Below are 26,590 nucleotides of genomic sequence, written 5' to 3' on the forward strand. Positions count from 1 at the left end.
TGCTGGGGTCTGAAGCCCTGCAGAGCACCTGTTTTCACACTGGGTTCTTTTAGGCTGAGGTTCCTGAAATTTGATCTGTTATGAAACAATTTCCCGTTCTGTTCTGTTTAGAGGAGGGAAGTTTACACAGTGTCACCAAAGTTTAACTGATTTTTATCACATTTTAGAAGGTCAACATTTTTTAATATTACTATACTAACAGATCTACGTTAAGGTAAAGAAAGGTCCCGAATAGGCATTCTCAAATCTGGATCTGACTTTTTTGAGAAAGATCTTGAATTTAATACAAATTAAACCAAACTTGATGACGCACGCCTTGAATCTCAGCACTCGGGGGCAGAGGCTGGAGATCTGACTTCCAAGCCAGCCTGGTCTACGTAGGGAATTCCAGGCCAGCCAGAGCAACATAGAGAGACTCTGTCTTTAAAATAATTAATAAACAAGATTTATGAATACTTCTAATAAATGCAGAAACCAGTAGTAAGGATAAAGAGAAGATCCTGTGCCCCAGAGCCTTACGGAAGAGATACAAACAACCCAAGGTGAACTGACATGGCTGTTATTTCTAGTGAAAAATCACCATCAGATAGAGATTCACAGAACTGGTAAAGGAGTCTTTGTTGCATAGCTAGGCAACACTAATTCAGAGAAGTAGTAATAACTGTTCCAGAACAGGAAAACCCAGCACTTTCCTCCGTCCTGACTTATAGAGGCACACCGGATGAATTGGACTCAGCAGCTTTGGCCAGGTATGGTGGCCGCTGAAAGACCAATGCATTTTGTCCAGGTTAACCAGAAAAAAGATAGTCTATGAAACAAAACAGGCAGCACTGTTCCATAGGGCAAGCCTGATGTCGTGTCCATCGGAGAACCCACCAAGTACTACGGCATGCATGGCTTTGAACACACGCAGGACACTGATGTTTAAACCATTTATGCACACAAGCATGACATCCGGCTAATTGCCTGTGAATCAAACTAGCGGAATTGCTGCCTTATTGCTTCTCTTGCATGTTGCTGTGCTTTGCTGTGGGGGAAAAATTAGGATAAAATGTTAAATTTTACTCTTTCCTATTTATATCAAGAAATAGGGTTTTAGTTTTCCTACTGCAGGTTTGTGAATAGCAAGCATGTGGATTTTCAGTTATACTCTGGGGGGAAAATAGATGCTAGAGTGAGAGAAAGCATTGTGCATAATAACAGACCAAGAGTTTGCAAATACAGGCCTAGTTTAAGTTGAATGACTATTTAGATGAGTTGATATGAATATTAAGTTTATCATTATTATTCATTAGCTCTTCTCTTTGTCTCTGCATTTACCTTCCCAGATGTTCCAGCCTATCATTTTACTCATTCTCATCCTTGTATTATTTTCATCCCTTTCTTACACAACAATATTTAAACTTGTCTTCCTTTTTACACTGTTTTTTGTACTGTAAATCTTTCATCATCTACCATTCATTGTAGTGTTTTCAGTTGTTTTATTTTGTCCACCATTCAAGACAAGAAGTAAAAGAAGTATAATTTCTGTAGTAAACAATGCTGTAAAAACACTGAAGACTGCATATTTCTGTAAAAAAGACACAACTCATCTTACCACTACCAAATTCAAAAAGAAACTCCAGCACCAAATATTTCAGGTAAGAAAGTAAGTGTAGCTTATTTTTTGATGTGAATCATAATTTTTTGCCTCTTTATATTGTTTTTGTATGCTTAACAATTGGCAGATTGACTGTAAAAATGGGTTCTTTTTATCCATTATCATATAGATTAATTAAGCACCATTTCTTTATAAATCTATATATAGATGTTTTATAAGGTATTTCTAGTACATTATATAGATCTATAAATACACTGTTGTATTAGATCTACAAGAAAATGTCAATATTTAATAAATGTCTGTGAAAATAAGTGGTGACTAAATGAAATGGCGACCCTCACAGCACCTTGGAACATGTTGATGTTCCAAGGCTGATGTGCTCCATCTCCAGAACTGTTCAGAAGCATGAGACTGGGTTATCTTGTTCAATAAGAGGCTAATTCTTCCCATTCTATTGAATTTGTCAGCTGTCCACTAAATCATCTGTTTTTACATTTATTTATTATATACAGAGCCATGTATTGCTAGTTGAACTTGTTGCCTAGAACCCTTTCTTCTTTCTGTAATAGATTGCCACACAGAACTGCCTTCGGTGCAGGAAATATGCGCATCCCCCTATCTTAGCATATATACTTAAAGTGGTCTGGGTGGACTCTATGTACCAAAGGTTCGATTCTGCCTACCTTGTTGGTAGTTGACCTACTAGAATGCTGAAATATACAGAAATTCTAGCACTGGACTGAAGTGTCGTGGCACATGCCTGTAACCCGAACACTGGGGAAGATAAGACAAGAGGATTGCGAGTTCAGCCTGGAATATAGCCAGACCTCAAGAAAAAAAGAGAAAGAAATTCCACTGGTTGAGGTCATATCCTTCTCAGTTCACACAATGAATGGTTAGAGGATGTGAAAATCTTGATGAAGGGAAGTATGCTGACTACAGCAAAAAGATACTGTAAGAACACTTTTCTGGATCAAAATCAGTACAGATAATGGCTTTTGGGATCCTAAGAATTTAATTTCTCTTTAAATATTAAATTTAGGAAAATTCTGCTAGGGAGATGGCTCAGTTGGTAAGTGCACATGTTATACAAGCATAAGGACCTGAGTTTGAATATCCAGCACCCACATAAAAATTTGGCCATGGCTTTGGCCAGAGGAGACTGGAGGATTCTAGGAACTCCTGAGCAGCTAGCCTAGCCAAAAATAGTGAGGTTCAAGTTCAGTGAGAGACCTTGTCTCAAGGTAACGAGGAGAGCAATCAAGGAAGACACTCAGCATTCTCCTGCACAATCATATGTACACACCACAGATGCACATAGCACCATGCACACAGCACACCACACACACACACACACACACACACACACACACACACACACACAATTGACTAGAGAGATGGCTCAGAGATTCAGTGATTCAGACCACTGGCTGCTCTTGCAGAGGATGCAGGTTCAGTCCCCAGCACCCACATGATAGGTAACAACCATCTGTAACTACAGTACCAAGGGATCAGACACCCTTTTCTGGCTGATATGGGCATTGCATGCACATAGTGCACTTACATACATGAAGGCAAACACTCATACACATAGAATGAAAATAAATTTTTAAAAGAAACGTAAACTAAATATGCTAGATTATTTATGTGCATCAGTGTTTGCCTCCATGTGTTTATGTGTACTAAATGCATGCCTGGTGCCCATGGAGGCAAGAAGAGGGTTCAGAGCCCTGGACTAGAACTATACAGTTGGTCGTTAGCTATCATGTGGGTACTGGGAACCAAACCCAGTGGTCTTAACTGCTGAGCTCTCTCTCCAGCTCCCAGTGTCTGCTAGACTTTTGATAAGACTCTGATCTACTATCACAAAGGAACCGAACATAAAAACTTAGGGATTGGAATTTGCCTAAAATGTCTGCAGCACTAAGAATGAGAGCTCTCTAGCCAAGCAGCAGTTCTCAGCTACCAGTGGAGCCTCTGGAAATGCATAGAAGTATGACGAGTTGTCACATGACTGAGAGGTTCTCTGCATTTAGAGGGAAGGAATCAGAACCTCTAGCTTCCTGTAATTCCATATTTCAAATACTTCTGCCAAAGTTGTTGATATTATCCCTATGGAGAAACATAATATGAGATGTCCTTTGTTCACTTGTGAAACGTTATGTATATCCATTGTTCTGTGTGACTTTAAGAAATTCACCTTGGGATTTGGAGTTCCTTTATTATTAGATTAATCAAGAGTTAAATATCTGCAACCATATTTCTCAACCCTAACAGGGCATCAGAATTCCTGGGATGTTTTTAGAACTGAGGTCCTACCCCATACTAATTGAAACTGAATGTGTGGAATTAGGTATGTGTATTATTTTTAATTTTCCAGAGCCACTGCTACAAATAGTTGAATTATCCAAAATATGTGTACACACACACACACACACACACACACACATGTATAGTCTATGTATTGCTAGCAAAGTTCCTGGAAAGAAATGAGGTATAGAATGTACGCCCATCAGTTATCTAGGACTGTGTAGACCTAAAGTTCCAGCCACTACTCCATGGATGTCTGAATGCTTGGTAACACATGAATGTCCCAAAGCTTTGCAGAGCATTCCCACCCAGCAATTCTTCGGGCTTTACCTGAAAACCTCTCGTGTCAATGTGGTTCTATTTCTACATTACTGGTACTGTTTTTTTCAAAAAGAAATAAAGAGAAGCTCTCCTTTTATTAATGAAGCTTCCCCAGCCCAACAAAATCAGAGAAGAAAAATGGGAATAATGTGCAACAGAAGGAAGAATCAGAATAGAGTGTGCTACAGTGTCAGGCACTCACAGACAGACAGATGTGCATAGTAATCCAAAGCCTCGCAGTGATCCAGTATGCTGTAACAACAGTATCCCTATGCGAGTTCTTAATGTTACTGGAAATACTGTGGTGGTAGTGTAAAGACCTCAGCATTGACTCATGGTATCAGTGCTAACCAAACACCAGTCTTATCTTTAGATTTCTTTTTAGAAGTTATGCTCATCCTAGCAACAGCAGTATTAATATGAATTCCAAAGACTTGTTTTATGAGGCAGGGTCTCCCTATAAGCCCAGCTTGCCTAGAATTCTAAGGCTAGTCTTTATTTCACAAAGATCTACCTGCCTCTGCTTCCCAAGTTCTAGGGCTAAAGGTGTGTGCCACCACACCCAGCAAGAATTTTATGTGAATCTTAGTTCCCATCCAGGCCCTCCAGAGATAGAACTGTCATAAGATACTGGGAAGGGAAAGCAGGCTGAAACAGGACTGGCTTGACTGCCACTCACAGACTCAGGGGCCTCTACAGCAATTCTGAAGTCCAGGATGCAAATTTACTGCCTCATTGAATTCTAAGGAAGATTTCCTAACTCTGACCTCTGCACTGCCCAGCCAGTTTCCAGTGGTGCTTCAGCGCATGCACATACTGCCAAGCTGCCATTGTGTGCAATAAGTGTATCTAGGGTAAGATACTCAGAACTCTGTGTCTTGCAGAGAACATGCTGAGGGACTGATGAGTAGAATGTGGTCTCACCAAACTGCCAACAAAGTGATCTTCTCCTGGGCTATCATCTCCCAGTAACTTGAGGTTCCTTTGTAGGAACTCAGTACCTAGAATCGGAATGAAAAGTTATGAAAGATGATGCCCAAGACCTGTGAAAGAAAGTCCCCGGCATTTCCCTCCTCTCCCCGGCATTTCCCTCCTCTCCCTGGTATTTCCTTCCTCTCCCGGCATTTCCCTCCTCTTCCTGGCATTTCCTTCCTCTCCCTGGCATTTCCCTCCTCTCCCCGGCATTTCCCTCCTCTCCCCGGCATTTCCCTCCTCTCCCCTGCATTTCCTTCCTCTCCCGGCATTTCCCTCCTCTCCCCAGCATTTCCCTCCTCTCCCCTCCTTCCTCTCCCCGGCATTTCCCTCCTCTCCCCCCCCCAGCATTTCCTTCCTCTCCCCGGCATTTCCTTCCTCTCCCCGGCATTTCCTTCCTCTCCCCTTGGATCCTGTTGCGTGCATTATTTTTGTTATTTTCTCTAGTTTCAAATGGACAACCAGCCTTCTTTGTTCATGAGAAACATAAAATCTCCCATTGTTGAGACTAAGAATCTTCTATTCTCACCTTAAAGCTATGTTATTTAAATGTCACACTGGAAATTTTAAAAAAGCAAAAATTATAGAAGGTCCCTCCATCTGTGGCACATTCTTGGACATGGGAACAACAGTCTTTGTTAATTTAGCCTAGTTTTAAGAGAAACAAGAACTGGAATTTGCTTGGTTATTTTTAAAATCACTGAAACTCATAAAACATAGAAAAGTTTGGTGCTGAGGCAGGAATCTGCTTTGGCCCGAATTCCCAATCTTTGGTTTATGTGGTACAGTGGGATATGGCTATTTAATTATCTGTTGAAGTTTGGAATGTCAGCCTGGTAGCTTAGCCTTAACTCTGTATCTGTATCTGTGCAACATCTTAGCTCCATTCTCATAGAACTACAGTCTAGTCTCACCTGGTACAGTAGGGTTGGGTCAGACGCCCTAACTGAATGTAGAGAATGAACAGAATAGTATTAAAATGTGAGGAAAGTTAACAGTTTAATTAAACCAATGGAATTTGGTATAATTAAAAAAATAGTGTGCATGAAGACATACATGCTAAAACCCTAGCTGAAAGCCAGATAGGTGTAGTGATAGGCAATTTTGATTCTATTTCTAATTTTGATCTGCTTTTGAATGAAACGCTTGCATAGACATTTTGATGAAACTAACGCTTCGTGAATATGGCTGATATTCTCATCAGTCAGCTTGTAAGAGAGACACAAAAGAAGGAAACTTCATGTCCTGTATACACAGCATGAATGCAGCAGCATCCCTAGTGGTTCTAAACAGTGCTTTTGTGTTGCTGAGTTAGGAGCTGCCAACTCACAGGGATTCTTTTTCATGGTGGCCATTCTGAAAGTTTTCAGTGCCATAGACTGCCCTGGTTCCTGTTGTGTAACGTTATGTATTCCATTCATGCCTGCTCTGCTTGAAAGTTATACACACACACATACACCCACGCACATGTGCTTATATAGTCTATTGTTTCTTTGTTAATACTTTGTTTATTAATTTTATGTGTGTGAGTGTATTGCCTGCATGGAGGTGGGTGCACCTGTGTTGTGCAGTGCCTGTGGAGGTCAGAAGAGAGCGTTGGATCCCCTGGAACTGGAGTTACAAATGGTTGTTAGCTCCCATATGGGTGCTGGGAATTGAACCTGGGTTGTCTGCAAGAGCAGCCAGTGCTCTGAACTACTGAGCCATCTCTCCAGTCCCAGCCTATTGTTCCTTACTCCAAAAACTCAGTTCAGTGTATAGTTTATTATTCTGTTCTTTCTTTTTCACTTCTATTTATAATTGTGCTTTGCTTTTTCACAACATGAGTCATTCCTTTTGTAGTATCAACTACTGGACAGAAAAAAATAACTTTTAAAATAGAATATGTAATGGCCTAGACTGCTTATTTAGAACTTCAGAGGTAGGGGTAGAGACAGATTATGAGATGTATTTATTCTGGAGTTCAAGTGACATCTAGGAATCTGAGCACCTCTATTTGGAAGGGATTGTATGTCTTCTGCAGCCCAGGCTGCAGCATGGGGATCTTAGCATTGCTCTCACGTGCCTGGACTCTATCCAGAGGAAGAAGTTACAGTCACACAGGCAGAGGAGGGAGTCAAGGGGAAAGTGAACATTCTTCTAGTCTGGGACCTCACAATCTTGAGGCAAGAAAAGGCTACAGGAGCGAAACTTGTGTCTCTCATCGTACTCTTGACTTTACAAGGATGATAATTGATTCCAAAATGGCCACTTCTTGTTTGAAACTACTGATATTTTTAGAAATATCAAAACTAAAATTGTTTTGAGTAGATTCAAAACAATACCATGGTCTCAAAATAGCTGGACTAGAGAAAGCAAGGTTATAGGAATATTATTGCACACATTATTTGATTAGCACCAAGAACCATAGTGTAGTATATGGGTCAGGCACAGCCACTTTGGCAGATATACCAAGTGCCTACTGTTCTCTTGTGGCATCGAAGTGTCTCTTCCTCTCTACTCCACCTTGGCACTCTCTTTTCTTTTATGGAGTTGTGAGATGTTAATAGACAAACTTCCCATGCATGTTTTGAGTTTTCAAGCCCACGTGGACTTACTGTGATGCATTAGCCTTGGGGAATGGGTCTGATGAAGATAGAAGTCTTCTGATTACATTGGAACATAGGCTGCACTGAAGTGTGACTGTGGACCTCCCTTTACTGTGACTATCTCACAGATAATGCTGCAGTTCTCACCTAGCATGTGTTCAAAATCTAGCACCCACTCCTGCCTCTTCCATTTGAGACTTCACTCTTTTTCCCCACCAGTGACCTAAAAGTGAAACAGATTAACTCCCAGCTCTCATCAAATCTGGCTTGCTCCTTATACAGTCCTGTCTGTATGTTAGGGTTCTCTTTGTCTGTGCCAGGTGTGAATAGAGAGCAGTTGACTTCCTCTGCCACTGTAAACAAGCCCTGGAAACTAGCATTTCTGGAAGGTGAGCTAGCCACTCTCTGGAAGAGTATAGATTAATTTCTGCTCTTCTGATCATGCTCATTAAGTGACCTCTCTGAGCCACATTTTTGTTCCTGGATCTTCCTAGCAGGGAGAAGTGAGTCCAGATGGCCCTCTTGTGGTGGACAGGCATTCCTAAGGCACTTTTCTGGTCATTAAGTAGATAACTCTAGAAGAGTTCCTTTGTTTTAATTCTCTTGTCATCATTACCAACAATTCACAAACCAGTAAATCACATAATGATAAAAACAAATTTGAAAAATGTAATAAAGGTCTTTTTCTAAATTTAAGTAGCATATATTTCTCAAATATGTTACTGTTTTGCTCAGAATTTGGACCAGCACTTAAAAAGAAAAAAAAGTCTCATTGTTCAAAAGCATTTCTTTGAAATATTTCTTACATCTGGAAGTGCCTATATATAAACCCCATGATGGGTCTGCATGGCTAAAATATCTTTTGGCATGTCATCAGTCCTCAGACTAGAAGGAGCCAATGCCCCATGATTTTAGGGGAAACACATCCAACACTGGAAATGGTGCACTAGCTGAAACACAGTAATATAAATATGTAACTTCCAAGGTTGACAAATAGTTCTGGGTGTAACCATCCCAGTTTATACCCAGAAACATGACCTCAAATATATCCAAGTCGCTTTTATTTTGTTAACACATACTTGAAACCTTCCTTCTTAAGGCTAAATTTGACAGAAAAAAAAAAAAAATTCAAAAGCCCGAACCTCCACACAAGATGTGTTTGAAAAAGTTCAAAGGAGGGGAGAGTTCCAGTTTTCAAATGTAGTTAAATATAAATCTCTGAGCAGTGTGCAGCTGCGGCTGACAGTGAACAAACTGAGTCCCTGAGCAGAATTCTGCACTTAACTACCAGAAGAGGTTCTCCAAGTTTGATTGTAAATTCATTTCAAGGTGCTAGGCTACTCTGGGTGCAAGCGATCACACCGCAAATCCTTCTGTTTCTGGGAATCTCTAGAGTTGACTGAGACTTTTAAGAACAAGGATATACCTTCTTCAAATCCTCATGATCTAACTTATCAAAATGCTGCTGCTCATTAGTGTTTGTTAACTGGAATGTTAAAGTACCGAAGACATACAAATTGAAGATAATTTAAGGTTAAAAACTTCTGTGGAACAACTGAGATTATGTATCTTAAAGTACTTTATGAATTGTACAAGACAGACATTATTCTAGAAGCAATGACTGCCTGCTAAAGTATGTCACCTATAGTGGCACCCAAACTTTAGCATTAAAAGAATGAGCTCATTTTTTCAGAAATCATTGTTTCCTGTCATTTTTTACGACTTTCCTAATAAAAGCAAAGAATTGTCATTTTTTACTTTTAAATATGATTGAATGGCAAAGGAAGAAAAAATTAAAAACTAAACAATGAGTCAGAAGCTATCAAATCTTATAACAGCTTGAATTGTAGTGGAACAAAAAGATTAATAAATAACTGCTCTGAGTACTTCAAGATCATTCAATGGACAGAAAACTTTAGGTTGTATTGTGCTGATTAACTTCTGTTTATCCCCAGAATTTTTTTTAGCTTCTAAACTAGAATCCTTTTGTCTTTGAACCAGAATTTACATTAGCTAAGGACACAAGCCTCTTTAATAATTGTGTGTGTGTGTGTGTGTGTGTACAGGTATGTGTATGTTACAGCATATGTGTGGAAGTCAGAGTACAACTTTTGGAAGTTGGTTATCACCTTCCATCTTGTTGAGGCAGGGTTTCTAATTTCTGCTGCTGCCACATACTCCAGGGTAGCTGGTATTGGGGCTTCGGGGCAGTTCTGTCTCAGTCTCCCAGCTCTCCATAGGAGTGCTGGGATTACATATGTACAAATTGAAGATAATTTGTGCATATCCAATTTTTATAAGGATTCCAGAGATTGAACTTGGGTCATCAAACTTATATGGCTAGCACTTTCACTCAGTGAGCCATCTCTCCAGTCCCCAAACTTTTTAAACAGTCATCAAAATAAGCACTCAGCTGTATGACTTTTATGCCTTACTTGAAGGATAGAGGATCCTTAGAAGAAAACAATACAAATCTGACAGAACCAGAAAATCAACATCTCACTCCTATTTGTAGTCAACATAATTATCCCTGAGCTTGATTCCCTTCCCTTGAATTGGCTGGGATTTTAAATTTCAAGGAACTCCACCAAGAATGAAAAAACCTGAATTCTATTCTTGGAATCATGAACAAGTGACTTTGTGACCTGGAGCAGATGACTTAGTGTCCTGGCTTTTTGCTTCACTGTTAAAAGGGAAGGTTAACTAGATGGTTTCAGAGACTCTGTCTCTACAATTCTGTAAGTCTGGAAACACCTACTGGTAACATTTGTGTGTTAAGTATCTCTTTCCAAAACATTCTAGTTTGTGGCTTAATATTAACAGTATAGATCTTTATGAAACCTTTTTATAATTTACTGTATTCTTTTTTTTTTTTTTCTGAATCAAGTCTCACCATATAACCCGAGTTGGCCTCCAACTCTCAATGTAGACCAGACTGGCCTTAAATTCAGAGAGATCTACCTATCTCTGGCTGCCAGGTGTTGGGATTAAAGGTGTGGTTCACCACACCCAGCCCCTACATTATTTCTTAATAGCAGCAGGTGTTTATTTTTATTAAGCATTGTTACATTCTGTTACATGTCTGTTACACTTTGAAATGGATTAGTGAGTATTCAGTTATGAATGTGTAATTCTATAATGGAGCAATAATTTGGGTATTTTTCATATTTTAAGATGTAAATGTTCAAATGACTTAGAAGTAATCTGGATTGCACAATAAATTATTTTCACAAATGCCTACTTAAAAATGTCAAGCAGTTTAAGAACTCAAAATATTACTTTATTACTGTAGGGCTGAGTACACCATCATCAGTCTTTCTAACCCATATATTTTGTGCACATGACTATAACAACTTCTCTTGAAATTGTTTTGGAAATGCTTGAAAACTTCTGAACAGTTTTTGTCTTTGGATCTTACCATCTAATTGACATACCCATGTCTTTGACATGTGAAATATGGCATGGAACACACATATAAACACATAGAAAAATTATGTTTACAAAATTATTCAACAGAAAGGGTTAATAGACACTAGCCTTAGTGGTAAACGTGAAGTAAACCCTTTGTCAAATGCTGCATATGACTTAAACTTTATCAGAACAATGTGTTGATGAAGAGGACCTTCAATAAACAATTATTAAAAAGATTCAGGAAAAGGAACATTGAAATAGTCTGCATTGAATGACACTGAAGTAAAGTACAATGTAACTCTTGTAGTTTAGTCTTGTGCTATCTGAATTTCTGATAGAACTTTGGAAAGAGTCCTTTTGCTTTTTTGGATCTCTCTCTCTCTCTCTCTCTCTCTCTCTCTCTTCTCTCTCTCTCTCTTCTCTCTCTCTCTCTTGACAGGGCCTCCTGAAACCCAGGCTGGCCTTGAACTTACTATAGTTGCTAAGGCTGTCCTTGAACTCTTGATCCTCATACCTCCATCTCCCAAGTGCTGGGATTACAGGTTTATGCCACCCTGCCCAGCTAGAAAATGTTCATTTGACTTACAAAGGACACATAGACATTGAGAGATTTGTAATGAGAGAGACCAGAGAAGCAGTGCTGTTTGATAGCTCTGCTCGATGCTTCTGAGCAAACCCCTGCCTTCACCCTCTTGTTGCATTAGCACTGTGACCAGCAGGAACTAACTCAAGTGCCTGTCATTTCATATAACCTCTTACCTTAGAACCTCATGAAGTAAGTATAATTATTTGTTTAAGGAAGAAACAAAGGCTCCAGGATTACATAGTTAAGTGGCATCAGCCAACAAATTGGAAGCTATGTTCCTGTTAAAAATTTTCAGGCCTACTCCTCCACAGGGATGCGTTTCTATGAACTTTGACAAGATTCTTCAGCTCTCTAAGCCACGGATGTTGAGATCAAGTTAATAATAACTGCATTGGGCTGGAGAGATGGCTCAGTGGTTAAGAGCACTGGCTGCTCTTGCAGAGGACTCTGGCTTGATTTCCAGTACCCACATGACAGCTAACAACCATCTGTAACTCCAGTACCAGGGGATTCCACCACCTTTTTCTTACCTCCCTGGGCATTGCATGACATAAATACTCTTACACATGTAGGTAATGTACTCATACACTAAAATAAAAATAATAAAATATAAAAAAGTAATAACTGCATACACAGTACTGACATAAAGGGATCTTTGAACTTCTTAGCACAGAGCCTTACACAAAGCTACTACCATCAATAAATAATCGCTATCATTACCATAACTAGTATTGTGGCAGTTATTACTGTTGAAATTATAAGCCCTGACTTTCCAAACATGGTAGCATTTCTTTTTATTTACATTACATGTATTAAAGTCTTACTGTGAAAAAGAAGCCTTTATTGTGAGCTGAGTTTGGTAATCTATCCCTGTAATTCCAGAACTTGGAAGACTGAGGTAGAAGGATTGGCCAATCTGAGCTACACAAATAGTTCTACTATGTAGCTAGCCTGGACTACAGAGTAAGGCTCCATGTATAAATAAATAAGTAAAGAAATTTCTACTATGAGCATGTTACCATTATTAAATATTTTAGCTACCTATGAAATGGTATCTGGAAAATAAATAAATAATAAATAAATTTCTACTATGAGCATGTTACCATTATTAAACATTTTAGCTACCCATAAAAGAGTATCTGGAAGCAGGCATAAATAATGTGAAAGTATGTCATACTGGAAATACTATACTGTGGAACTGGGAAATTTCAACTTGAAGACGAGACCTGGTTACTTAAAATTCAGTGTAGCTTATTTGCTGTACAGAATTGCCCTAGACACTTTATTGACTAAATTAAACCAAAACATCAGATGCTTATATCCATAAGGCTACCAAAGGAAAACCATTCAAAAAGGCCACTAAAACACAAAACCGGAAACAAAACATAGGACCAAATCCATACCTCAGAATATCCGTGGGGTGACAAAGATTCTCACATTCCCATAACAGACCTATTTGATCTGGTTTAGGAAACTCTCTCACACACTTGACCTACTTTGTTTTCCTGTTGAGGCTGCAGCACACTTGAGTTGGGAACAAGAATGTGGACATCTGACTGTTGTTATTTTTCTTTCCTTCTCATGAGAAGCATCATCCTTCCCCATGAGCTCTGATTTCCTCTGACATAAAAACATGTACACTGTAGGTAAAGACAGCAGCTTTTCTAGAATCACCAAGTACCATAAAGCCTGTATGTATGTATGTATGTATGTATGTATGTATGTATGTATGTATATCCCATTTCTATTTTCCATAAAGGCAGAAGTTCAGTGCATTTTCACATGCTTTTTGATTCATATATCATACTTTTGGGTGTATGTGTGTATTTTCTTACTCTGAATGACTTTACATAAATGTGTGTTTATATATATATATATATAGTGTGTGTGTGTGTGTGTGTGTGTGTGTGTGCACGCGTGCACATGACTTTGTCCACTTCATTCCAGGCCTGGTTTCCCAAGGCACTAAGGAGTGCATCATGATACTGAGAAAGGGAGACAGAAAGAAATGCAAGGACAGGGATAGTTCTTGCTCGTAAGAAATTAGTTTACTTTCCTAATAAAGAAATCTAAAATTGGCCATTGTCATCTTGCAGAGTTAACAAGCATCTCTCTGTTGGCAAGTTTGAAAATGCTGGGCTCCGTTATAAAAGTTAAAAATGTCCTGGACCTGGAGTTGTTTATCCAGAGTGTGAGCTGCTCTAAAGTTACAGAGCTCTGGTTGGAAGCAGTGGCCCGAAGGCCGCCTCCAAGTCCCTGACGTCACAGTAGTCCCAGCTGCTGTGGTGACCCTGAGCTGAGCAGTCTTTTGACTGTGAAAGTGGGGAAGGTTTCAAAGGGACTTGTCGGTATTGCTCTGTGGAATGGTTGGATTTTTTTTGGAGACTTTGTTCTTTAAGACAAGTAGCTCTCGGCCCTACTTCCTCTATTGCTAGATTGACCAGACAGAGCTTGGCCTGCTGTAGGATTGCCCCCCAATGCAAAAAGGTATGTTTCTTTCTGGCAAATTCGAAACCAAGGGACTGCTTATGGCAAGATATAGAAATGGCTTCAGCTGATGCCTTTTAAGCTATGGATATGGTGTAAGTGGAGCATGATTTCAACATCTGCTTGTGCTAATGCCTCTGTCTGGGCTTCAGAACAGTGGGCGGGGCGCATAACGGATTAAACTGACAGGGGAAAAGAGGCTGCTCAGCTGCTGAGGGTGGATTTCCCCAGCTTGGACTGACTGTGCCTGCCACTCTCTGAGACTTTGTTTCTCACTGATTCTCAGTTGTTCACAAAGACTTTGTTCAACATACGTTTTCATCAATGATTTTTTTTTAGTATGCAATTTGCAGTAGGGTGAAGATTTTTGAATATTTGCAAAGTAAAGTTCATAGCCCCTGAGTTTTCTGCTATTTGAAAGTTGCAGTAAAAAATATTGTTTCATGTAAGATAACAGTATGTGCACTCCAGGATAAGCGTTTCTCTAATTCGAGCCTCAAGACATTAGCAATGTGTTCATCTACAGTCCGGAGGAAATTTCAGCAGTATAGCCTCTGCTGAAGATTAGTAATTTTAGACTTGCTTACTCAAGCCAAGTTTTTTAAATCAAAGCTAGTATTTTACAAGTTTTATAAAGTAAAATTGGTATGCATATAGTTTGAATATTTTCTAGCTTGAGTATATAACTGGAGAGACAAAAATGATGATAAATGAGAAAGCAAAACTGATATTCTTGGAATTGCATGACCTTGTGAGAACACGGGAAACAGGCTAACAGTAACAAACATCAAGAAAAATGGTTCGTTTTATCTTCTAACAAAGCCAAATTGGAGTGGTCTCAGGACCAATGCATTTGCGATGAGCGGTACAGGAGGGATGGGATTCCTTAATTAGTTGAAGCAGTGCCAGTGATTGATAATGACCTGGGAAATGAGCTAGAGCATTTTAGAGGCAAGCAATGCATTATCCTGGAGGTACAGGCATGGGAAGTTCTAATCCCACAGAATTCATCAAGAGCAAAGCACCTTCAGACCAAATGAGTTCTTCTAGGAATTATGAGGTTGATACTACCAGCTGTCTATGACCTTAGTTTTGGATGTTACATGCTCAAATGAATGAAAAATCTTTAATTATATGAAATGTAATAGGCTTGGAGAAATAGAAAAGCAAGAAACAAGTGCTGAGAACAAACTGCCCAGAGAGAGAAGCAGCAGTGGAGTAGCCTCTCTCTCCTGACCCTGTTATTTGCTTTGCTAAAATCCACTTTTGAGTAGCAAGATGGAGACTGAAATGGCCATAACCAAAATGTAGTAAGAATTGACCTTGCCTCAGATAATGACATGTTGCCATGACCAAACTGAGACTGCTTTGAGGGATGGAAACTATTTTGTGAGTCTTCTGCGCTATTCCCTGGCAGGGCTGAAAGGTTAACTAAACCATTTTGCGTTCCATCACCACATTTGCACAACCCACTCACAACTCTTTACAGTCCTGGCTTCCAGCCTTGGAGAGGAGAAGTAGGTTAAAAGGGATTATGTAATGCTAGCTTAGCGTTGCTGGGAGAGGGACATGTGCATGACTAACAAATGCAGCTCCCTCTGTTCTTCATATTTGTTCTAATAAGCTTCATTCTGAATGGAATTCTGGAAGGAGTGAAATGAAATGGAGAGCAAAGAGATAGGGGAAGGGGGATACAGAATACAAAATTCTTTCCTTCTCTCCCACATAGATGCCACACTCTGTGGGAGGAAAAGAGTGACAGCTAAGAACAAAGAGTACTTTTATATTGCTTCATTGTGGAACACTGAAATTGAGTTTTTGAATGTACTAAATCCACTTGACCATGTAACGTCTCATCACAGAACATTCTTTCCCCATAAAGTTGACGCTTTAGTTCGACAATTTAAAAACTTGTTTTAGAATGATAACCAAAGCAGATTTACATAAGATTCAGCCAACTTTTTCCTAGTAAAAAAAAATTTGCACTAAATGCTTATCTTGACCTGTGTCTTTAAGACATATGGGAAATACAAGGGCAAAACAGAATCATGGGGAATATGATCAGACTTGCTTCTGCCCATTTTCTAATCAAATAAACTTCAAAATAATCAGTTCTATTTCAGATAAAGAGCAATGCACAGATGTGGATGGAGAAATGTATGGAGTGGGAAAAAGGAAGATGAGAACAAAGATGAGATTAAATAAACCAGCATTTATCAAAAATTCATTATGAGAGTGTGTAGACACTCCTATTAAGCATTCTTTCTTGCTTGCTTAACCTTCAAAACATTTCTGTGTCCCCTGAATACACGTATTTCATTTTTAGAGGAGGGGCAGCATCTTCAACTGTATTACATTTGATATTGATATTTGTATTCATGACAAGACTGAGATGCTAAGAAAGATACTAAATCCTCCCACAAAATTTGCCACAGATAGTGCTCCAAAGAATTTTTTGTGTAAAGCCTTTCTTCTGTAACCAATAGTTTTTATCCATAACTGTTACATTTCCTGGCACTGAAAATTGCTTTGACTCTGGAAAAAGGAAACTGTGTATTAACATCCTAAATGATGAGTTTGATTCAGCCCCCTCATGAGTGTTTCCTGGGTTGACATATCCCTGTTACCAGGAACAAACCTTACCTAGGATATTTCTGGATGATCTCCTGGTAGGTAAAAATAGAGAAAGGCCTGTCACCTTTTTTTTTCCCCCCTTTATTTTATTTTATTTTCTATTTTATTTTATGTGTATGCATGTATTGCCTGCATGTAGGTAAGTGCACCCATGTTGTGCAATGCCCGTGGAGGTCAGAAGAGGCTGTTGGATGCCCTGGGACTGGAGTTATGTACAGTTGTTAGCTGCCATGTGGGTGCTGGGATTTGAACCCAGATCTGCCACAAGAACAACCAGTGTTCTTAACCGCTGAGCCATCTCTCCAGTCCCTGGCCTGTCACCTTTTAAATTCTGACATGGAAGTGGTTCAAGAGGAGTTAGGGACAGAAAGAAAAAATCGCACCCATTTGCCACATAACTGTAGGAAACTCTCATGATGATTATTTCTAGGCATTTTCAGTATTTAAGGACCTTTGGACAAACATAAGTTGCATGGAACCTCTTTTCTGCATATCCTGAGATTACTTTGCTCCTTTTTGTAATGTCTTTCGTTAAATTTGTGACTATCCCTTGATTTCGCAAGCCTCTCCACTTTCCTAACTCTCCCTGGCAAATCTTGGTAACCAGCAAGATACTTTCAGCTCACAGTTAATTATAGATAGTTTTAAAGCAGCCTTCAAGTCCCAAAATAAGCCCTGTCTGTGTTGGATGAACCTAAAATATTGCTAAGTTATCAGGATCAGTGGAAAGTTAAGGCTAAGCAAAACAAAGAAAACCCAAGAATCCATAAATTCTTCACTATTTTCATTTTGTTATATCCTCGTTTTCTGGCTTGTAAGTGGAGAAAGTAGCAAACAAAAACAAGAATTGCAGGTAGAAAATGAAGTTAAAAACAGCATGGTGAATGACACGGGAACCTGAGAACATGTTTATAGCTAAATTTGAAATTGTTTGTTTTCCTTTACAATGATATTGTGAGTGCAAATGAAATATGCAAAAACTATCAAAGTGTCATTGGCAAAAGATTTTCAAGAAAAGTAACAACATAGACCCTAATATTAACAGGGTTTTTGTTTGTTTGTTTGTTTGTTTTGTTTTTCAAGTAGAGCTCAGCATATAGAGCTAAATTTTATATCCTTGTTTATTTTAATTCACTGATCAATTGCTCAGAGAGGTCTGACAAAAGTAAAGTTAGTCTTTCATGTTTTGTCTAATATGTGGCATGTGAAATATACACCTATTTTCTGTGAATACAAAATTGCTCTTGCTACAGGGTCATGCAGGCTTAATTCTACAGTTCCAGTAGCCCCAGAACACGGACTATTGACAGTTTTGAGCACAAGAAACAGAAAAGTTACAGTGTTACAGCAGTGTCTTGGTAAACTAAAGAACTAAAGAACTAAGGTTTTTGTTGGGTATTTTTCTTTTTCCTTTTTATTTTGTGTGTGTGTGTGTGTGTGTGTGTGTGTGTGTGTGTGTGTGTGTATGTTGGAGACTGAACTCAGGGCCTTGCTAAGTATGGGAACCTACTGAGCTATGCACCACTCACTTGTAGTTTCTTATAGGCATAATTAGTTTAAAGAAAATTATTCATTATAAGTATGTTTTTCTATTCACTACAAAGGTACATAATTGTGTTAATAAAAACTATTTTCAGTTGATGTCAAAGCAAGATTTTAAAAGTGAAAAACAGGAAAAAGTTTTAAAAGTTCTCATACTACTTTGCATTAATTATGTCATTTAAACTTTTAATAATTCAGTGAATATCCCCATTTTAATATAAATTTAAGTCTCAGGACTCATAACATGGATATATATATATATATATGAGTTGAGACAGGGTCTCATTATGTAGCCCTTACTGGCCTGGAACTTGCTGTGTAGAACAGGCTGGACCCAATCTCACAGAGATTCTCCTGCCTCTGCCTCCCGTGTGCTGAGATTAAGGCACGGGCCACCATGCTTGGCCATATCTGATATTTTAAATTATGTCTTCAAATCCTAATTATTCATATTCTGGATGTTAGAATTCAAATTATTTGGTCACTACTTAATCTAATAAAAGATTCCCCTCAAACTGACCTAAAGATTCTGTTCAATCCTCTATTTATTATTCCAGATGCATATAGTCCAGTAGAAATAATAGAGACCATGAATAGGTTTTAACCTGTGTCTCACAGTATAATATTAATACTTGAGATTTTTACTTGCTGATGTAAAATAATGAGTTATTCTCATTTTTAAGATTTAAGTTGATTTCTTGCTGATATATGAGGCTCCCAAGTAGACTCTTGAACTTGGGTGTTGTTATAGTAATCCCATTTGGCATGAGCTTGGTCTCTGAATACAGAATTGAGACTGTTACCCTGCACAAGATCCATATCTTAAGTCACAGGAAGATGTAATTAAGTTCTATCAGAACAGAATGAGTAATTCTATTATAGCAGAATCAGCCATATTTGGGTAGTTGTAACCATAAAGATGTGTTTCATATTTAAATTCTTGGGCATTTATGAAAAAAACTATTTTAGACTAGGTGGTTAAAGCAATATTTATATCTTACATAGGCCCTTAACCATCTTGTCCACTATAATTTTGCTGTTGGTCTCAAAAAAGGGTCTCAAACAATTGTCTTAGAACAATTATTAGAACTTTATTGGCTGTTAGAGTCTCTCTTTTAAGCAGATTTTTTTATTTTTTTAAGTTTCATTGGCTCTAGACAAAATGATAAACTGTTTCCAGGAAGCTCATAAACTTGGAACTCTGTCTTATTATGTTTGTATCAGGCTTTATTTTAAAGGCAAGTGAGATTGCTTCAAATAAAACAACTCCAAGCTTCAAAGAAACAGTGAAGAGAAGGCAGAGACGAGCAGAAACACTTTGCTGACACACAGTTGCCATGGACCTGCATAAGCAGTGGGAGAACACAGGGACCAACTGGCATAAGGAAAAGATGGAATTACTGGACCAATTTGACAATGAAAGGAAGGAATGGGAAAGTCAATGGAAGATAATGCAGAAGAAGATAGAAGAGGTATAACTTGATTTGTTTTGAATATTCTGTAAACTCCAAACTCAAATGAAAATTCTGTTAATGGTTGTTTTAATTGGAAACTATTTTTATTTTCCTTATTCCACCAAAGAGAGGCACTTCTCAGAGACATTTTCTAAACCAAAAACAGCATAACTTTGCCTTACGGCATCTTAGAGACTACGTTTATGTTATAGCCTTATATAAAAATTAAGATCCTGCAGTGTTACTCTATAACGTACCAATTTATTGTTTTCTGCTTTTTCATTTAATGTGTATATGTGTTTTGTTTGCATATATGTATATGTAATACATGTGTGCCTGGAGTTCCTGGAGTTCCTGGAAGCCAAAGGGATGCCAGATCCCCTGAAACTGGGATTATATACAGATGTTGTGAGCCACCATGTGGGTGTTGGGAACTGGACCTGGATCCTGTGTAATAACAGCAAGTGCTCTTAGCACTGAGACATCTCTCCAGCCCAATTTCATTTCGACTACAGAGGCTTGGTACCAAAAGTATGTATGTATTCCACATGAATTTTCAAATACTAGAGTCTAAGATGAAAAATTCAAGAAACATACAATTAGTGGGACGTATGTTATCAAGATTATAATTGGGGGACTGGAGAGATGGCTCAGCAGTTTAGAGCACTGGCTGCTCTTGCAGAGGACCTGGGTTTGATTCCCAGCACCCACATGGCAGCTAACAACTGTCTATAACTTCAGTTCCTGGGAATCTGACACCCTCTCTGACCTCTGGGTATTGCAGGACACGGGTGCACTTACATACATGCAGGTAATACACTCATACACATAAAATCATAAAATATCTTTAAAAAAATTATAATTAGGCATTAGAACAGAGATCATTCCTCAGATGATACATGAATGTGTCTACCGATAGAAATCATATATCAAATAACTAGTATCATCAAAAGGTGTCAAACAGAAAAGTGGCAGTGGACATAAGATTTATTCTGCCAAGGTGGCTTCCATTTGTTTGCCCATTTATTAAGAAATGGACTTTGAAAATGAAATATCTTGGTTCCCACACAGGTATTTTATTCTCTTTATTCATCCCCTTGTTTGGTCTGGAATAGTTCCTTTAAACATTTGCTTTGATGTACATTCATATCTGCTCCAACTGAAAGTTATTAATACATATCTTGCTTTATTCTGGGAAAATCAATAATAGTATTGAATAATACAGTTTTCTTCAATTTGGCAGAGCAGTTATTTGAACAGATTCCTTGGTCTTTTTTTTTTTTTTTTTTTAGCAAATAAGTGTTCTGTGTGTTTACAGTGCAATTACTTTTTATTAATAGCTAAGAAATACGTGGTGAATAAAATACACATTGGCAAGCTGGTATGCCAACACAGTAAATAGAGAAAAAAGGAGCTATTAAATCCCTCCTCTAACATAGGGCTAAGGCATCTGTGATCAGGGACTCTCAGCAAATCTACTTCTTTTCCCTTCATATCTTAGAAAATGTGTTCTGCTTGCTCTCTTCACTGCTTCTCTCACCCAGGACTTGACTTGCCTTGCACAAACAGAGAGATGCCAAAGTCAAGTCAGAATCTTAAACTCAAATTCAGTCAGAGACTGATAGTCACAGGTCACTGGCTTTTGAGGTTCAATTGGCAACAATCTGGAATAATTCTAGAATCTAGACAAAATAGTTAAGGAGGCAGGATTAGTCTGGCCAATTGTTTTAGCCATGTAGCTACAGTAATTTACTGCCTGGTCACATTTGTTATTGTTCAGCAGTTGTTCTGAAAACTCTATAACTTCATCAGTTGGCAGGTATGAAACATGTTTTAAACAGGATAATAGCACATAAACATAATGTCCCTTTCTGCATCAGGAAGACTAAAAGGACTATTTTTTTTTTTAAACACTGGCCATCATGTCATTGATGGCTTCCTGCCTATGGTTACATTGACATAGTTGGGAATGTTTATATCATGTGCTTACCCAGACTTCTCCTAAGTAATACCTCAATCCAAGCACTGTGTGTCTACCTCTCATCATATAAATACAGGCTACAGTGTAGAAAGCTGGGGTAAAAAGACTGAGAAAAATGCAAGGAAATCTTTCTCACAGATTGTAAAGAATCAAAAAAAAATTTTTTAAGGTAAAGTGGTTGTCTTAGTATCAAAAATATTAGTCAAGTAAATTTGGGAAAAAAAATTCATTTTGATTTCTTACAGCTTTGCCGGGAAGTAAAGCTGCGGAGGAAAATGAATGAACACTCTAAGGTCATTGATCTTGATCAAGGGAAGGCCATTCACGATAAAATACTCCCATCTCCTCCAAATGACCCCAAATCAGGACAGTGTGAATTTACACAGATGAATCACAGGGATGATCTGGAAAAAGGAAATAAAACAGAATGGGGCTTCCTCAGAGATGGAAATCAAGTATCTAAAAAACAAAATGAAACCATAAAATCAAAAGTAGGATTTCTGAATTCTTTGGCCTCAGATGAGAAAGAATGTGAAACCTGTTCTGGCCTGAGGACTTCTGAGGAGGAGAATAAGGGCTGTTCTGGAGCCCTCAACACAGTAAGTAAAATAGGATTGGCCAGGAACTATTTCTAAAGAAATATTTATATTTCAAAGTGCTAATAATGATGGTCTTTTTTATGTGTACAAAGGCTCTTGAAGAACTTGCCAAAGTTAGTGAAGAGTTATGCACCTTCCAAGAGGAAATTTGCAGGCGCTCTAACCACAGAAGGTAAGCTGGCATTTGCATGATTATTTTAAGTTATAAAATCAAAAAGGATATTGTTTTTAGTCATTGAATACAAATTGCCTCACCATATATATCTTGGTTCACTAATTTTTAAAACTACTCTTACAGTCTCCTTATAATTTAAGAATACTTTATTCTTTGGGTATTTAGTTAAGGTAGGATTTCTGTAATAACTGAACAGTATCTTTTATTGTGACTCTTTTTCATTCTGAGTGTTTGATCAGGGGAAAAATATACAGCTGGACAAATCCAGTTAAATAAGTTTTTAAACTATGTCAAATTTAACAAATTGGCATTTGAACTATATAAGATATTCTTTTGAAATATTGTATGCCTAAATGGTTTATTTTTTACAGTTGTATACTAAAAACATGCATATTCATCAAAACAATATTATATACGTGCATAAACACATGCCCAAATCCTGTTTTAGGTCAGAATCACTATGTAATTTTAAGACTAAGTTTTATCTGAATTAAAAAAAAAGTAATTTGGAATTCTCTTCATAGAATGGGTTATCCTGGGATCAGCATTAATCTCCTTGACGTGCATGATGTTTTGCATAGAAAATTACAACACTGAGATTCCTTATTTTCCATTAATTCTTGGAAAATTCATAGAATTTTTGTGCTGACTTGCAACAAATTTTGTTAGCCAACTGTGCTGTATATAACGTTGCCTTCTAATTGCTTATCTTTGCCGACCATCCTCTATTATAAGTGTTTATCTGTTCTTCATTGTAAGGGGTCTCATAAGCTTTGGTCATTTGAATGTATAGAAATGATTTTTATTTATTATTTGATTGTTTTATTTGTAAATCTACATTGTTGTTCTATTTGTGTTTCATGTAAATAACTCAGAAAAGACTTGCCAGTTTTCATTTATAGATTGTACAAGGTATGAAACTCTCATGGTCACCCTCTGGGCTTCAAAAAGCAATTCAGAATCTTCAGTATGTAATTTAAAGACTTTATAATTTTTATTTTTAAAGATTTATTATTATATGTGTATATGTGTGACTGTGTGTGTGTGTGTGTGTGTGTGTGTGTGTGTGTGTGTATGCTCACGTGAACGCAGGTGCTGTGGAGTTCGGAAGAGTGTGTCTCATCCTGTGGAGCTGGAGCGATAAGCAGTTGTGGCCTGCCTAAAGTGGGTGCTGAGAACCAAACTCAGGTCTTCTGCAAGTGCGGTATGCTTTCTTAACTGCTGCGACATCTCTCCAACCTAAGATGTTATAATTTTTCAAAGACTTTTCTGTTTGGCACGAGCTAGTGTTTCTGTCTCATTCTTCATGATCCTCTCTGCTTTAAAGTCTGGGTGCTGTTTGTTCTCTTGGTGCCTATGCTATTTATAATCAGAAGTTACTTCTGTTCTCTTTCCTGGATTCATCAAAAAAGAAAAAAAAATCTTACTTTCCTTTTAAGTTCAGAAAATCATCTTTTATTTGAAGTTACTTAGTTCTCGTTGTGCTTTTATTCATATTTACACTATTTTAAATGTTATTCTAAATTCAAGGAAAGAAATTGAGGCTGAAGACGAATAGGAATTATGAACAGGATTTCCATAGGAAAGGAAGAAGGGAGGATATGGCAGAAGAAAAGCTATAGACATGGGAATGCGAAGTGCAGAATCCCTAGGCTGGAGAGATGGCTCAGCGGTTAAGAACACTGGTTGTTCTTGCAGAAGACTCTGGTTTGAATCCCAGCACCCACATGGCAGCTAACAACTGTCTGTAACTCCAGTCCCAGGGGATCCGACAGCCTCTTCTGACCTCTGTGGGCATTGCATGATACAGGTGCACTTACCTAATGCAGGCAATACACACATACACATAAAATAAAAAGAATAAAATTTTAAAAAAAGAACAGAATCACAAAAGACCACATAGTCTAGTTTGAGTCCAGTATGAAGTTTCAGGTAACAGGGAAAATGAGGAACAATGTGAAGAGTTTGGGGCAAAGCCTTGAATTTAACACTGTATTTATCCTACAATAAAGAGGACTGATGTTTACAGTAAGTGGATTTGGTTTTAAAAAAAAAAAGGTCTGTGGAAATTGTGATGCTTTTTCCTATAGCAGTAATGGTTTCTTTTGAGGGCTTATAAAGTTGCCACTAATATACAATGTTTTATAATTGTTTAGGATGAAGTCAGACTCTCTCCTCCAGGAAATGCCAAATGCAATCAGTGTGCCTCATGGGGATCACTTGATCAACAATGGCCAGGGAATTCCTCCAACTAATTTAGAGAAAGAAAAACAAAAAAACATAAAGAATCTGAACTGTGCCACAGGGGTCCAAAGCAATTCTGTGAAAAAGTGTGGAATTGGTACAATTGATTTGCAAAGAAATGAAACTCCACCAATTCCTCCTCCAAGAAGCACCTCTCGAAATTTTCCCGGCTCATATTCTGAACAAGCCCAAGAAAGACTGAAGGAAAGTTTAGAATACAAGTTGGTGGCCTATGAAAGTCAAGGTGAGAGGAAATGGAATTCTCATTTCCTTTTGAGGCAGCCTCTATCATGTCCATATGAAGGGAAGAGTTCAAAAGATACCATGTTTTCCTCTCTGACAACAGAAGTCAAAATAAACAGTAAGCCTCCAGGTAACGAAGACACTGGACCTAATACATGGTACTGTGATACTGGAGTAGGTACAAAAGAGAGTCCTCCTGTGTGGTTTCAGAAAACCAGCTCTACCTCCAATAAGGCAAAATTTGAAAAGGTGTTCCCAGATAACCCTCATCTTGAGCTTCATGTAAGAAGTGACTATAGTCCTTCAGTGACACAGAGCAGTGGCCCTCTCAGAAATTACAATGGCAACTTTGAAAGGACTCCAAGGAATGAAAAGCTGGCAACAAAGATTGATGAATTTAACAGAACTGTGTTTAGAACAGACAGAAATTGTCGTGTAGTACAGCAGAATCGAAGCTACTCAACATCACCTGAGGATCGTAATCCCTTAGATAGCTTAACTGCTCATGGAGGTGACATATCAGAAAGTGATAGTGGGACTGATGTTCTGAAAGCTAGCGACCAGTTGCCTGTGCCCTTGGAAAGTGTGTCCAACAATCCCACAAAGATATCTACAGCGGGCCTGGTCAAACAAATGCAGGAGCGTTTAAGTCCTCGTAGTTCCCAGCCTAGGTTCCAAGAAAATGATTGGAGACCAAGCAATTTCTCAGGCCGGCCAAGGTCAGCTGATCCCAGGTCAAACTATGGAGTTGTAGAAAAGCTGTTGAAAACCTACGAGACGGCAACAGGGTCTGCACTGCAAAATTCTAAGTGTTTCGGGGATAACGGGACCAAGAGTGACTCTGATGTAAGTGGTGGTGCCATGTTGCATCAACATTTAAAAATGTGTCAAGAGGAACAAGAGATTAAACAAAACAACAGTTTTGCGTAGGGATTATCAGGTGGAGCAAAGGGCAGATTCAAATAAGATAACAGAGGTGAAGAAACAAATTTTGAGTTCTGGTAGGACTCCATCCATATTTAGCAGTAGCTTTGAAGTTAGCACAGTTGCTCATTCTTATAAGTAGGATACAGACATAGTTCGGCATTTTTCTTAGCTTCTTGATCCTTTGTGAGTAAATAATCTAGTATGAATTTAAGGCACAGTTTTTGAAATGGGTATTAGTACTTGATAATTTTTTTAAAATAAATAATATTAGGACCAGGTATGGTGGCACATGCCATTAGTCCCAGCTCTTGAGAGGCAGTGGCAGACAGATATTTCTGTAAGTCTAGGCCATCCTGGTCTACATAGTGAATTCCAAACCAGCCAGGGCTACAGAGTGGGATCCTATCTCAAAAAATATAAATAAATAAATAAATAAATAAATAAATAAATAAATAATAAATAAATAAATAATAATAGAGCGTGCCTTCAAGAAACTCAGGAGAGCCATTTGTAGTT

At 38.2% G+C, this 26,590-nt stretch overlaps 2 protein-coding genes across 5 annotated transcripts in view; both read left to right on the forward strand.

Moving 5' to 3' along the window:
- The window catches only part of Soga3 (SOGA family member 3), a 62,990-nt gene extending 43,067 nt beyond the window's left edge, over positions 1-19,923 (forward strand). For 2 of the 3 annotated variants that reach the window (XM_008833560.3, XM_029563674.1), the window contains exons 7-8: positions 1,329-1,640; positions 19,676-19,923. In XM_008833560.3, coding sequence (XP_008831782.1) covers positions 1,329-1,439 — 111 coding nt within the window. In that variant the 3' untranslated portion in view covers positions 1,440-1,640; positions 19,676-19,923. Of the gene's footprint in view, positions 1-1,328; positions 1,641-19,675 lie in introns of those variants that run through there. The other variant, XM_008833570.3, reaches the window with a different exon arrangement.
- The window catches only part of Kiaa0408 (KIAA0408 ortholog), a 10,754-nt gene continuing 3,862 nt past the window's right edge, over positions 19,699-26,590 (forward strand). The window contains exons 1-4 of one of the 2 annotated variants that reach the window (XM_017798237.1): positions 19,699-19,923; positions 22,132-22,485; positions 22,578-22,657; positions 24,817-25,993. In XM_017798237.1, the coding sequence (XP_017653726.1) occupies positions 19,789-19,923; positions 22,132-22,485; positions 22,578-22,657; positions 24,817-25,993 (1,746 nt within the window). In that variant the 5' untranslated portion in view covers positions 19,699-19,788. Of the gene's footprint in view, positions 19,924-19,966; positions 20,437-22,131; positions 22,486-22,577; positions 22,658-24,816; positions 25,994-26,590 lie in introns of those variants that run through there. The other variant, XM_008833540.3, reaches the window with a different exon arrangement.

This window comes from Nannospalax galili, unplaced genomic scaffold, assembly GCF_000622305.1.
Source record: "Nannospalax galili isolate Female #2095 unplaced genomic scaffold, S.galili_v1.0 scaffold831, whole genome shotgun sequence".
NCBI classification, from domain to species: domain Eukaryota; kingdom Metazoa; phylum Chordata; class Mammalia; order Rodentia; family Spalacidae; genus Nannospalax; species Nannospalax galili.